The following is a 13126-nucleotide window of genomic DNA, read 5'->3' on the forward strand; positions in this document are numbered from 1 at the left end:
TGCCTGAGCCCGCGGGTTCGAGACCCATCTAGGCAACTTGGCGAGACCTCATCTCTACAACAAATTAAAAAATGAGCCGGGCGTGGTAGTGCGCGCCTGTAGTTCCAAATACTTGGAAGGCTGAGGCGGAAGGATTGCTGGAGCCCAGCAGGTCGAGGCTGCGGTGGCTGGGAGCGGCCAGTGCACTCCAGTCTGGGGGACAGAGTGAGACTCCAACTCAAAAAAAACAAAAACAAAGAAAAACCTGTATAATACTGATTATACAGTTCAATTATTATTTGAATAACCAACTGTGAATATACAGGCATGTGCCTGATCCCAATATACTGATTTCTCTAGAGGGAAAATTGCTTTCAATAATAGGTAAATTTTTAATGTAATTTTTTTTTTTTGGAGTCAGGGTCTCAACCATCACCCAGGCTGGAGTGCAGTGGCACAATCATGGCTTACAGCAGCCTCTATCTCCTAGGCTCAGGCAATCCTGCCACCCTAGCCTCATGAGTAGCTCGGACTACAGGTGCATACCAGTACGGCCAGCTAATTGTTTTGATTTTTGGAGGTCTCTCTATGTCTCCCAGGCTGGTCTGGAATCCCTGAGCTCAGGCAATCCTCCTGCCTTGGCCTCCCAAAGTGCTGGGATTACAGGCATGAGTCACTGTGCCCAGCCTTCCAAATGTAAGTGGTTGTAGTTAGCAAATACAAAGTACCACATAAATGCTAAACTGGCCATCAATCTAATAAATTGATGTAAGCTAATTAGTACAATAGTCATATTTAACAAATTAGGGAATAAGATATATTTCTAACTAATTTGGAGGCAACTAATTAAAACAGCAAATCCACAATATCAGAGGATGCTCCACCTGCTGTGCACTACACAAATAATCCAGATTGTTTACCAAATATCAAATTAAGTTAAACATTCTGACCTCTAGCTATTTCTGCAATAGTCAAATTTCTACTTGAAAACAGAACTAAAGGCAAATTTAAATTGATTTGCCCACTTCAAGTGAAATGCATTGAACACTGAATTGGAAACTAAGAATTTTGTGGGTTTTAAAAATCTTAGATTTTGGCCTGATGTGGTAGCTCACACCTGTAATCCCAGTACTTTGAGAGGCCAAAGCAAGAGGATCTCTTGATGCCAGGAGTCCGAGACCAGCTTGGCCAACAAAGTGAAGCCCCCCCCCAACCCCCATCTCTACAAAAAAACTTTAAAAAATTATCAGGGTGTTGTGTGCATGTGTAGCTTCAGATACTCTGGAGGCAGAGGCATGATCAGATGAGCCCAGGAGTTTGTGGCTGCAGTGAACAAGAATCAGGCCACTGTGCTATTCTAGGCAAAACATCAGGCTCGTGTCTCTAAAATAAAAATTTTAGAATTGTCAACAGCAACAGGCTCAGAGGTCCACTTAGGGTTTGTTTTTGTTTTTTTTTTTGAGTTGGGGTCTGTCACCCAGGCTGGAGTGCAGTGGCATGCTCAGGTAATCCTTCCACCTCAGCCTTCCAAGTAGCTGGAACTACAGGCATGCACTACCATGCCCGGGTATTTTTTTTATTGTAAAGAAGACGTCTTGCCATGTTGCCCAGGGTGGTCTCGAACCTGTGAGCTCAGGCAATCCTCTTGCCTCTGCCTCCCAAAGTGCTGGAATTATAGGCATGAGCTACTGTAACCAGCTAGCTTAGGGTTTTTAAATGATCCTAGACAGTAACATGTTAAACATTAATATAGCCATGGTTTTTTTTACATTAGTCCCAAAGCACAACTTTATTTTCTCATAATTATTATGTGTGTAAGCTACATCATATAGTTCAGTCTATTCTTTGGAGCATTTAACTCTGGCTTTGTGGTATATGAGTATTTGACTTTAAACACTTGATTCTTATTTCTAGATTTTATTAAAAAATTAAAGTTGAGCAGTAAAGTACTGACAATTCACATTGAAACATTTTAATGTAAATATTTCATTTAATGTAATTATTATAGAAATATACAATAAAAAATAGAATGACATAAGGTGATACTAAGGTAGAAAGTAAAAATCTTCCTTCCTACCCTCCAGTCTTCCAGTGTCAAAACTGTAGTTTCTTTAAAATACTGACATTTAAAAAATTCTAACAAGTCACAAGGCTTTGTTTCTTTATTGGTTCATTTTATTTAGTGTTGAGATATTTAAAATATTAAGCATCACTACTGTTATAGAGGATTGAAATTTTAACTTTAGTCAGGCTTGGTGGCTCAGCCTGTAATCCCAGCACTTTGGGAGGCCGAGGTGAGTGGACTGCCTGAGCCCACGGGTTTGAGATAAGTCTGGGCAACTTGCTGAGACCTCATCTCTACAATAAATCAAAAATTAGCTGGGCATGGTAGCGTGCACCTATAGTTCCAGCTACTTGGAAGGCTGAGGCGGGAGGATTGCCAGAGCCCAGCAGGTTGATGCTGGGGTGGCTGTGAGTATGAGACTGCACTCCAGCCTGGGCAACAGAGTGAGACTCCAACTCAAAAAAAACAAAAACAAAAAAACTTTATAATATAGTTAACGCAGGGTTGCCAAAAGCATATTTTCTTTGCATTTAATTTATTCCATCCCATTGAAATACTACTGCTCAAATACAGATACATCCTACCCCATTCATCATTAAAATTTTGTAATCTTATCTTGCAAATACAACACATATATAATTAAACAGTTGGTAAACATATAGAGATTGAGCACAAATAAGGCCCATAAGGTACTGCTGTGTAATGTATCTACCATCAGGTTGATCAGGCCAGTTGTTATATTTGACAGCAAGAAAAACATTAACTGTTTTCTGTTTAGAGCTGTGATTAAACAAAGACTGGGTTCCTTTTTTATAGCTTCAGGCACTAAAGATTCTGAATGCTTTTTATTTGTAACAGGTGACTGGATAAGTTTCCAGGAACAAGGCACTAAAGCTCCTTTAATTAGAAATTTGGCAAAACTCAAAATTATATCACCCAGTAATAAACTACTAAGGAGGATTAGGCTAGAAGCAACTATCCAAATACAAAAGGCTAAATTGGCCATTCTTCGAGATACTGCCTCTACATTTACTTGAACTATGTAAAGAGATATGAAGAGGCTAATAGCTGCCAGTAGAAGAAAACACACTACTTTCATCAAGTCTTTGATATGTGATCTGTTCTTAGACACATATAAACCTGTTTGCACACCAGCCATGTGTATTACCACATACCCCAAGGTAGAGATTATTCCTTCTCGGTTGGCATTTAATAGACCAACCCTTGTGCCACTACCATCAGTGCCATACAAAATTAACCTCTTCAGTGGGGTAAAGTCCAGTGCTAGCTGGTATGATACAATAATGCCGAGAGCTACAATCCAGGATTTATTTAGTGGAAAAATAATCAAAAGCAATGATGTTATCAATTTCACAACTATCATGGTAAAGAAAAAGTTCCAGTGAACTCCATACTCAGTTACATGTTCCTGATATCCTATGGATTTTATAATGACTAATCTTCCAATTCCTAGGAAAACTAGTGGCCAAACAGAGTACAATGACTTTGCAAAATAATCAAATCTGGACCCTTCTATGTATTTTCTTCTCCTGACCTCTAGACCAACCATTGCAGATCCAAAAACAAAGCCACCTACTCCAAAATCCATTGCTCCTGTCCCATAGAGCTCTGTTTTGGCAAATCTTCTGGGAAAAAGAGGGAAGTCCACAGCCAAAATAGCAATAGCAGTAAATACACTGATAATTACACGGAAACTAGAGATAGCTGGAACGTATTCTGATTCTAGACTGACTTTCAAGAATTCTTCAAGGATTTTCTGGACAGGCACTCTGGCATAGCAAGTCCTCCTTTGGTATATTTGATAGAACAGCCCTGCCCCAACAATAATTACTGTGAGAAGCTCAAGGAATATAAATGAAGCCAAAATGGTTAAAGTGGTCACCAGAGGAACTACTAGGACAACAAAGTCAATGAAGAATCTAGTTTTCCAGGTGTGTGAAAAAGAACACAAATGTTGTGAGAAAACGATCAGGAACCCTCTGCACAGGATACAGAATGCAGGAAAGCACAATCCCTGGGTGATTTCTAGCACAGTGGTTCCATTGAGGTTACTGACAAAAGCTTCCTTCATCTGCTTTTGAGACATTATTCTTCCTGTGAAGACAAAAGCAAAAAGGGATCTGTGAAAAGGAACATTCTTGAGGAACTGGCATATATATGTCCCTGACTTAATTTTACTCTTATTCCTAGAATCAGAGCAGAATCTTAGGGCTAATGACTTCAAGTTAGGGGCAGAATCTAGGACTCGTGATTCCTCTTCCCAGGATTGTGGCAAGAAGCCTAACACTGATGCATTAGGACAGGAACGTTACACAAGCAGTATGAAATTACTGGCTACAAAAGTAGCCTCACTATAAGAGAGATTCAGAAAGTGAATTTGGGATATAAACCCTAAGAATGGCACCAGTCGGATAGGAATTTCTATTATAGAGCACAGTATATGTCATGAGGATTATCTAATGAAAACTGCACCTTATGAATGATTTTAATGAGGTGTGGGGGAGCTGTAAGTACACTTTGAAGTTGAGGGCTTTGGTTTCAGTTCAGAGCCTTTTTTTTTTTTTTTTTTTTTTTTGAGTAGGAGTCTCACTCTGTCGCCCAGGTTGGAGTGCAGTGACATGCTCAGATCCACTGCAGCCTCGGCCTTCTGGGCTCAGGCGATCTTTCCTCCTCAGCCTTCCAAGTAGCTGGAACCACAGGCATGCGCCACCATGCCAGGCTCATTTTTTGATTTATTGTAGAGACGAGGCCTCGCCATGTTGGCTGGTCTCGAACCCTTGGGCTCAGGTAATCCTCTTGCCTCTGCCTCCCAAAGTGCTGGGATTACAGGCGTGAGCCACAGCGCCCGGTCACAGTCTCTCTAAACCTACTGCAGGGCCCTAGTGCAAATGTGGGCCCTGCAGTGATTTCCGGAGGCCCGGGCTGCTCCTTCCCTTACTTACAGGCAGCTGCGTTTGCAGTTTAAGGTGGAGACAGGTAGAATGGGTATAGCACATACTAGCGTTAGCTACTTTTTTTTTTTGGCAACAGAGTGCAGTGACTCGCTCACGGCCACCATAGCCCCAACCTGCCGGGCTCAGGCGATCCTTTCACCTCAGCCTTCCAAATACTGGAACTACAGATGCACACCACCACCAATTTTTTTTTTAAAAGAATATAAAACACCTCTGCCAATGCTAGTGTCTGAAAACTGGCACAAAAAGGACACGTTTGTTGGGTCAAACGTGAACCACACTGAGTAAGTAAATGTATGCACGCGTGCATTATGGCCCAAGTGAGATCCGCAACAATACCCCACGATAACTAACCCAAAACAGTTGGCCTTTAAAAATAAAAGCTCAAACTGGGCGCGGTGGCTCACGTCGTAATCCCAGCACTTTAGGAAGCCAAGGTGGTAGGATAGCTTAAGGTCAGGAGTTCGAGACCACTCTGGGCAACATGGTGATAACCCGTACCGGCTGCGCCCTGCCCTTATACCTCACGAGCTCCAAGTGGAGTAGGCGACCCCGGCATCGGGTAGCGTATGCCGCCCGGATCCCGCTGCATCCGCCGGTCCACGGGGAAGCCAGGCGCTTCCGCCTCCTTAGCGGCGCTTCCGGCCGCGCAGCCTGCTCTTCCGGGCGACAGTTATCGCGCGCCCCCGCCCGGGCCAGCGCCGGTCCCAGTGTCTCGCGGGCTGCCCCGGTCGTCCTCCTCTGCTTCGGGCTCGCGCGCGCTGATCCTCTCGGGCCGCGGTCGTGAGCCGGACCATGAGAGAAGCGCCTGGGAAGGAAACGGCGTCACGTGCCCCACAACGGCAGTCAGACCTCACGGCTTGGTTGGGGCAGGGTGACTGGGTCTCAGGAACCTGCGCACGAGGCGGCTGCGGCGACCTCCACTGAAAGGCCCCACGGGCCCGGGAGAGCCCGGAGGCCCAGCGAGCCGGGCTTCCGCGCTTATCCCCAGGACGCGGGGGTCATCGTCTCACCCTAATCTCGCCCCAGGGTCTCGGCATCTCGCCCGGGGCGGAGCCGGCAAGCCCAGGATGGAACTCGCAAGCCCGGTGCCCACGTCCGGGGCGAGCCACGTGCGCAGGCGTGCGCGCCCCGCCCTGGGGGAGGAGCCAGCCCGCGCTACTACTCCACCCCAGCCGCCGCCACTGGCGCACTTCAGCGGTTCCAACTTGCTCTCTCTCCCGCTCGCTCCCGCCCTCTCTCCCGCTCGCTCCCGCCCCTTCCTCTGCCCTCCCCTCCCCTCCCCTCCCGGGGCTCTTCCCGCCATCTCACCCGGTGCTCCTGTCTTTCCAGTCTGGCCGGGCGGGGGCCGCACGCTCAGCGCCTCGGGTCGTGGGACCGGTGAGTGCCACCTCGAGCCTACGTCTGAAGCCCTTTGCGATCCCGAGGGGGCTGGAACGCGTTTGGACCGCAGCGCTCCCCATTCCAGAGCGTCGTTCCCCCTTCTCTCTTCCATTTTCTTTTTGACCCTTTCGTGTCTCATGAGGAGGTAGCCCAGCTCTTGGTCCTTACTTAGAACAAGAAAGGACCTTTCTTGATCACTTTTCACCTGGTCGGCAGGGGGCGGCCCCAAGTGGGGGGGGTGCTCCACTCAACTCCTCGCCCTGCCCTGGGGCCTTGGGGGTGGGGGCGGCTGGCCCCGGGAGGCGTCAGGGCAGCTGTGCCCTTGGCTGGGTCGTATCCACCTTCCTGGGAAGGACGTACTCTCTCCGTGCCAGGTGCTTCCGGAGCGCCATCCCAATCCCGGGCGTGGCGGGCACGTGGCCCAGACCGAGAGTCACCGATTCCTGCTGGGAATCTGGAGGGGGGACAGTTGGCTTCCCAGGGCCCTTACCTGGCCCTTCTAGGCATCTGTATACCCTTTGCGTGTCTAGGAAGAACCTGAAGCTGAGGAGGAGGAGGAACTGGTGATCGGGTTTCCACTTGCCTTGACTTAGTGTTCCATGTGCTTATTACCATCTGCCTTCTGCCCGCAGTGGTCACGCCCTTTCCAGAAATTCTTGGCTGGTAACCGCGAAACTGACGAGCAGGAGCTGGGAGAACTGGAGAAAACTGCCTTAATCTTACTTGACTCCAGCTGGGAGCAGACCCTGCATTGTAATAACCAACATTGCAAAGTGCTCTCACAGGTATTAGCTCATTTCATCCTTAACTTGCCGCTGTGAGGTCTCGATATAATTATTCTATTTTGCAAATGAGGAAACAATATGTCTTAGCAAGCTCTTGTGATCTACTTGAGGGGGGCTGTGAGCTTTGGATTCTAACCCCACAACCTGTTGTGCTTTGCCTCTGCACCTGTCCCTCACAATGAGCTTCTACTGAAGGAAGCTTCGTTCTTGAGTCTCTGGATTCCTCTGCAGGGACTTGGATGGGAAACAGTCAGTGTACAGAGTGAATGTGTCCCAACACAGTCCCTGATGTCCCTTTCTGAATTGTCCTTTTTCCAGCTTCCATGGAAGTCCCTATCCTTCAGTTCTTTTTTTTTTTTTGGAGTTGGAGTCTCACTCTATCACCCAGGCTGGAGTGTAGTGGCACACTTACGGCCACCGCAACCTCAACCTGATGGGCTCAGGCGATCCTTCCACCTCAGCCTTCCAAGTAGCTGGAACTACAGGCATGCGCCACCACGCCCGGCTAATTTTTTGATTTGCTGTAGAGATGAGGTCTTGCCAAGTGCCCAGGCTGGCCTCAAACCTGTGAGCTCAGGGAGTCCTCTTACCTCGACCTCCCAAAGTGCTGGGATTATAGGTGTGAACCACTGTTTCTGGCCTATCCTTGGTTCTTAAAGATTAGATGTATTCAGAGCCTTGAAAAAGTTTCCACCAGGGTTAATCCATTATAGGCACCCCTCACCCTCATCTCTCGTTGGTAGGGGAGGTCTGGCAAGTTCCAGGTCTGAGGGTCACATTCTTCAGAGATTGGTCTAGGCCCAACCTCACAATACTCCCTCCTCAGATGGATTCTCCTTCCCTGAAGTCCTCACTTTCTTGAAGGTGACACTGGATGGTTCCACCTGATTAGTGCTCCCAAATGGATTATCAACCCCTGGTTGTAGTGCTGACAATATTCACCCTCTGAGGGAATATTCATATTTGCATTTTGCACAGTGTTTTCAAACTATGACTTCACTGACCTTCATAACCACTCCTTGTGAGGCAGATTTAACTGTCCCCATTTTATTTATTTATTTTCTGCTTCTCCCCTACTGTCCCCATTTTCAAGGTGAAGTATTGAGGTATGTGATGTAGCTTACCCAAGGTCATAGGTGAATGACTGACGTATGATTTTGTTACCACGCAGCAGCTTTTCTGGAGCATCAAAGAGTTGACTCCAGTCTCCCCTTCCCACCAACTAATGGCTACTCTGAAATAGATATTTCTGTCTGGTGTAGAGGATAAGGCACAAGATTTCTCTGTCTCTCCAAGTGTCTTTTTTATCCTCCCCAGCATAGTGACCCAGAAGATTTGCAGCCCATCCCTAACCCTAACCATGTAATAAAACTGGCCCGGGGAGCCTCTGGAGGCTCATAAAGGTTTCTTCTCCTTCCTAGTTGGCAGGGAAAGGACAAACTCACTCTGTGCCCAGACCTGCCCTGGTTCTAATTTTGGTTTCTTCTTCTTGATGGGAGGAATAGGAGTGAGTCACCCTGGAAACGCCTCACCTGTATGTAGTCCTTGTGTTCTCTCTCATACCACAGGCTTTGGAGTGACGCGTCTTGGATTTCTCCAGCCGTGAGTCCTTTGCTGAAGCCATTTCCCAGCCCATGGCCTCATGACCAGGTGGATGGTACTCCTTGTTCCTGTGACCCAGAACCCTGGCTGACCACATTGAAGGAGAATGCTTCAGCAGGTAAAACTTCAACCTTAGATAACCCAGGCCCTCAAACACTTGCGGTACCTTCTTTTGCTTGCACTTTCCTGGAAGGAAGGGAAGGACTCCTTTAAGGTTTCTCGTTTCTGTCTTCTGATAATCACCCCAGTGCCCTTTACCCATCATCAAGACACTCTTTGTGATGTCTCATTTGAATCTCTCTTGTGGTTTTTTTGTTTGTTTGTTTGTTTTTTTAGCTCTTTACCTTGGGAGGGTAAAGCGGGATGAGCAAGGGAATCCTTAGGTCACTTTGAGGACCCTAAAGAGGGAGTCTTTCTTTTTGAGTTGGAGTCTCACTCTGTCTCCCAGACTGGAGTGCAGTGGCCGCTCCCGGCCACCGCAGCCTCCACCTGCTGGGCTCCGGCGATCCTTCCACCTCAGCCTTCCAAGTAGCAGGAATTACAGGCGTGCGCTACCACACCTGGCTGATTTTTTGATTTATTGTAGAGATGAGGTCTCGCTGCCCAGGCAGGTCTCGAACCCGCAGGCTCAGGCAATCCACTCACCGCAGCCTCCCAAAGTCACGGGATTACAGGCTGAGCCACCGAGCCCAGCTAAGAGGGAGTCTTGAGAGATGTTTCTGTCATCTGAATTATTGAGGCTCAATAGAAGCCTGGGGGTTTTTTTTTTTTGAGTTGGAGTCTCATGCTGTCACCCAAGCTGCAGTGCAGTGGCATGCTCACTGCCACTGCAGCCTCGACCTGCTGGGCTCAGGTGATCCTTCCACCTTAGCCTTCCAAGTAGCTGGAACTACAGGCATGCACTACCACATCCAGCTTATTTTTTTTGATTTATTGTAGAGACAAGGCTGGTGCCTAGGTTGGTCTTGAACCCCTGAGCTCAGGCAGTCCTCTCATCTTGGCCTCCCAGTACTGGGATTATAGGTTTGAGCCACCACGCCTGGCCACCTGGGGCTTCCCAAGAGGATGTGTTCCTTGAAGCTGAACCTTAAAGAATAAGAAGGAATTAACCAAGTGAAGAAGGAAAATAAGCAGTCCAGGCAGAGAAGTCAGTCTGTGTAGAGATGTGGTGGATAATTTGTGTGGAAATACGGAAGGATAGATCTACATAAGGGATATCTATAGGTCTATTCACAGAATGAATAGATCATGGAGTGCTTGAACTATGCCCTTACTCCAGGTCTCTGCCTCTCTGAAAAGGCCTGTAGGATTCCAAATCACCCTTTGCTGTGGAGCTCTGTTTCATACCTATATCATCCTTCATGGGCAACTCCTGGTTCAGAGAAGTCCCAATGCATATTTGCTGAGTTTTTAGTTCACTAAGTATTGCCAGGCAGTGGACTGAGACAGATGTTGAAGACGAGTGTTGCCCCCAAGGAGCTCTCAGTCTAATGGAGATCCTAGGTAGGTAAATGCCTGAGACTCAACAAGATAACCAGGTGTGGGGCAGGCCAGCCTAAATGGAGCCACAATAGACACTGCTGCTTGACCTTCCAGCCATATTGCTCATGAAATAGGCATGAAGCCTGGAGAGAAACAGACAAGCCAGTTATCTGCTCTGGGCTTTTTTATTGCTTATTTTTAACTTGCTTTATTCTTATTTTAAAAAGCTGTGATGTTCACCATAACCACACTAGCAGCTGCTCTGTGTTGAGCCCTTGTTATATGGTGGCACTATGCTAAGTACCATGCACCATGAGAAAGATACAGCATTGTATACACAGTGCTATTATAGCCCCATTTTGGAGATAAGGTTTCAAGAGGTTAAATGGCTTATTCAAAGTCACATTCATTATCAGAAATTTGGAAAATACAAATAAGCAAAAAGAATATTAAGATCCATAATCATACTACCTAGAGGAAACCAACATTTTGAGAATATCATTAATTTTTCCCCTAAATATATATTTTTCAAACATTTAAAGATATTACACTTTTTAGTAACCTGCCTTTTTTCAAAAACATTGTATAGATGTACAATAATTTAAGCAATCTATTATTTAGACTTTGGGGTTGTTTGCAATTCTTTTACAACTTTATTTTTTATTTTATTTTATTTTAAAGTTGGGTACAATTCAGGGTTAGGTATACAAATGTTCATTATGCAGGTACCCTTGTTGATGAGGTGTACCCCTCCCTCCCCTGCCAGTTTCCCACAGCTGCCAATTCTTTTCTTACAGTATTGTCTTTTACAATTTTAAATGACTTTATAACACTGACACTCTTACATAGGATCATTTTTGAGGATCATAACTGCAGGCTTAAGGGACATACATAGTTTTAAGACCCTTCACATATTATTGCCTAAATGGTAGAGCCACTTTCAGAAGAAGAATAGCTAACTTCTATTGGCATATTCCAGATACCCCCTAAATTCTTCATGTGCTTATATGTCTTTTATTTTATTTTATCGACCTGCTGGGCTCCAGCGATCCTTCTGCCTCAGCCTTCCGAGTAGCCGGAATTACAGGCATGCACTACCACACCTGGCTTATTTTTTGATTTATTGTAGAGATGAGGTCTCGCCAAGTTTCCCAGGCGGGTCTCGAACCTGCGGGCTCAGGCAATCCACTCACCTCAGCCTCCCAAATCGCAGGATTACAGGCTGAGCCACCGAGCCCGGCTATGTGTCTCTATTTTAGAGACTAACTCTTGCTTTGTCACCCATGCTAGAATGCAGTGGCATAATCATAGCTCACTGCAGCCTCAAACTTGTAGGCTCAAGTGATCCTCCTACCTCAGCCTCCTGAGTAACTGGGGTTACAGGTAACAAATAAGGAAAATTAAGGCACAAAGAGATTAAGAAATGTACATAAGATTATACTGCTAGTAAGTGGTAAAATCAGGATTCAAACTCAGGCAATTTAGCAAGTCTAGTCTCCTGATTACTATCTTCAGGTGTCTCTCTCATTGTATCAGAGCTGTTCATCAATTGTGATTTTTGAGTGTTTTTTTTTTCTTCTCTAGAGCAGAGGGATTTGCATGGATTAGCCTTGCTTTGACCTTAGCACTTATCCTGGAGGCCAGGAACCTGCCATGTATATTATGGTGGGCCCACAGTTCAGAGAATAGGCAACATCTTTGGAAGAAATTCAGATGAAACTTACCACCATCGCTTGTTTCCCCTAGGGGTCTGAACTTTTAGACTCACCATTCTCATTGAAAATTCACACATCATGTTCCAGACTTCTTCTTTCAAAAGCACATTTCAGCCAGATGCCTGTCTTTTATTCCCATCCCATCTTTCCTGTATTCCCAAGAAAGATAGGAGGAATGTGACTATGGGAGGGAGTGGAAAGATGAAACGTGGAATGTGTTGGCATCAAGAATGGACAAGGGAGGGCATGGTGGTGTGCACCTGTATCCCCAGCTGTTTGGGAGGCTAAGGCAAGAGGGTTGCTTGAGCCCAGGAGTTTGAGGCTGCAGTGAGCTATGATTGTGCCACTGCACTCCGGGCCAGGTGACAGAACAAGACCCTGTCTCTAAAAAGAAAAAGAAAAAAGGAGGATGGGTAAGGATGAAGGAGAAGGGGCCTGTTCCCTAGGTGCCCATTCTTGACCTCAAACAACCTTCTGAACCAAGCTTTCTCTCAAGTAAACCCAGGGTGAGGGGAACCAGTTTATTAGCCAGCCTAAATTTAAGCTCTGAGAGGCAGGTAATGAAAACATGGGGGTGCCTCTCTGGGAAGGGACAGCTGTTTTTTTTATAAGCTGAATGGTCTCTTTCCAAAAAGGCCAAGCTCATGGTTCTTTTTCTCTGCAGTACCTCATAGCAGCCCCTCTTTGGGCCCTGTCACGCCCAGTAAAACTAGTAGCTTGGAAGCTGACAGGGCTGGAGTTCTTGGCAGAGCAGATAGCATTTTTTGAGACTATACTCTGCCAGGGCACTGACTAAATGCATTGTATATCTTGTCTTACTTTTCTTCCTAATAGTTCTGAGAGTTGAGTTCGTTTCCCTTTGTTTACAAATAAAGAAGCTGTGACTCAGGTTAATAACTTACTCAGGCTCACAGGGCTAGTAAGTGGTGGAACCATACCCTCCTTGCCCATCCTCTAGTATGGCACTAGAGATCTGTCCCCTTTCTGCTATACAGGCTCCCATCCTTATGTGTCTGCCAACTGGTCTGAGTCCAGCTCTCATGGCCCTCATGTTATTCTCTTCCAGGTCAGTGGCCACAATCCGGGCTCTGATGCCCAAGGCAGGCAAACCCTCAGAGAAGACCTGCAGGAGTTCCTGGG

The 13126-nt window shown here is 46.3% G+C and overlaps 1 protein-coding gene and 1 long non-coding RNA gene across 2 annotated transcripts; one reads left to right on the forward strand and one right to left on the reverse strand.

Annotated features, from left to right (window-relative positions):
- Positions 1-2428: 2428 nt before the first annotated feature.
- Positions 2429-5601, reverse strand: PIGW (phosphatidylinositol glycan anchor biosynthesis class W). Its single transcript, XM_008051398.2, has 2 exons — positions 5543-5601; positions 2429-4159 (listed from the first exon to the last, which is right to left on the reverse strand). The coding sequence occupies exon 2, from the start codon at positions 4149-4151 to the stop codon at positions 2640-2642; it is 1512 nt and encodes a 503-aa protein (XP_008049589.1). The 5' UTR covers positions 4152-4159; positions 5543-5601; the 3' UTR covers positions 2429-2639.
- A 740-nt stretch (positions 5602-6341) lies between these two features.
- Positions 6342-13126, forward strand: LOC103252805. Its single transcript, XR_503813.1, has 4 exons — positions 6342-6399; positions 7035-7187; positions 8756-8907; positions 13053-13126. It is a non-coding gene; the product is annotated as an uncharacterized LOC103252805 (long non-coding RNA).

Source organism: Carlito syrichta, unplaced genomic scaffold (assembly GCF_000164805.1).
Source record: "Carlito syrichta isolate Samal-C Ts95f unplaced genomic scaffold, Tarsius_syrichta-2.0.1 Scaffold171337, whole genome shotgun sequence".
Classification (NCBI taxonomy): Eukaryota; Metazoa; Chordata; class Mammalia; order Primates; family Tarsiidae; genus Carlito; species Carlito syrichta.

What these genes read in the sequence shown, in the direction of transcription:
- PIGW (XM_008051398.2), bottom strand. Translation starts at nt 4,151, where the DNA reads ATGTCTCAAAAGCAGATGAAGGAAGCTTTTGTCAGTAACCTCAATGGA.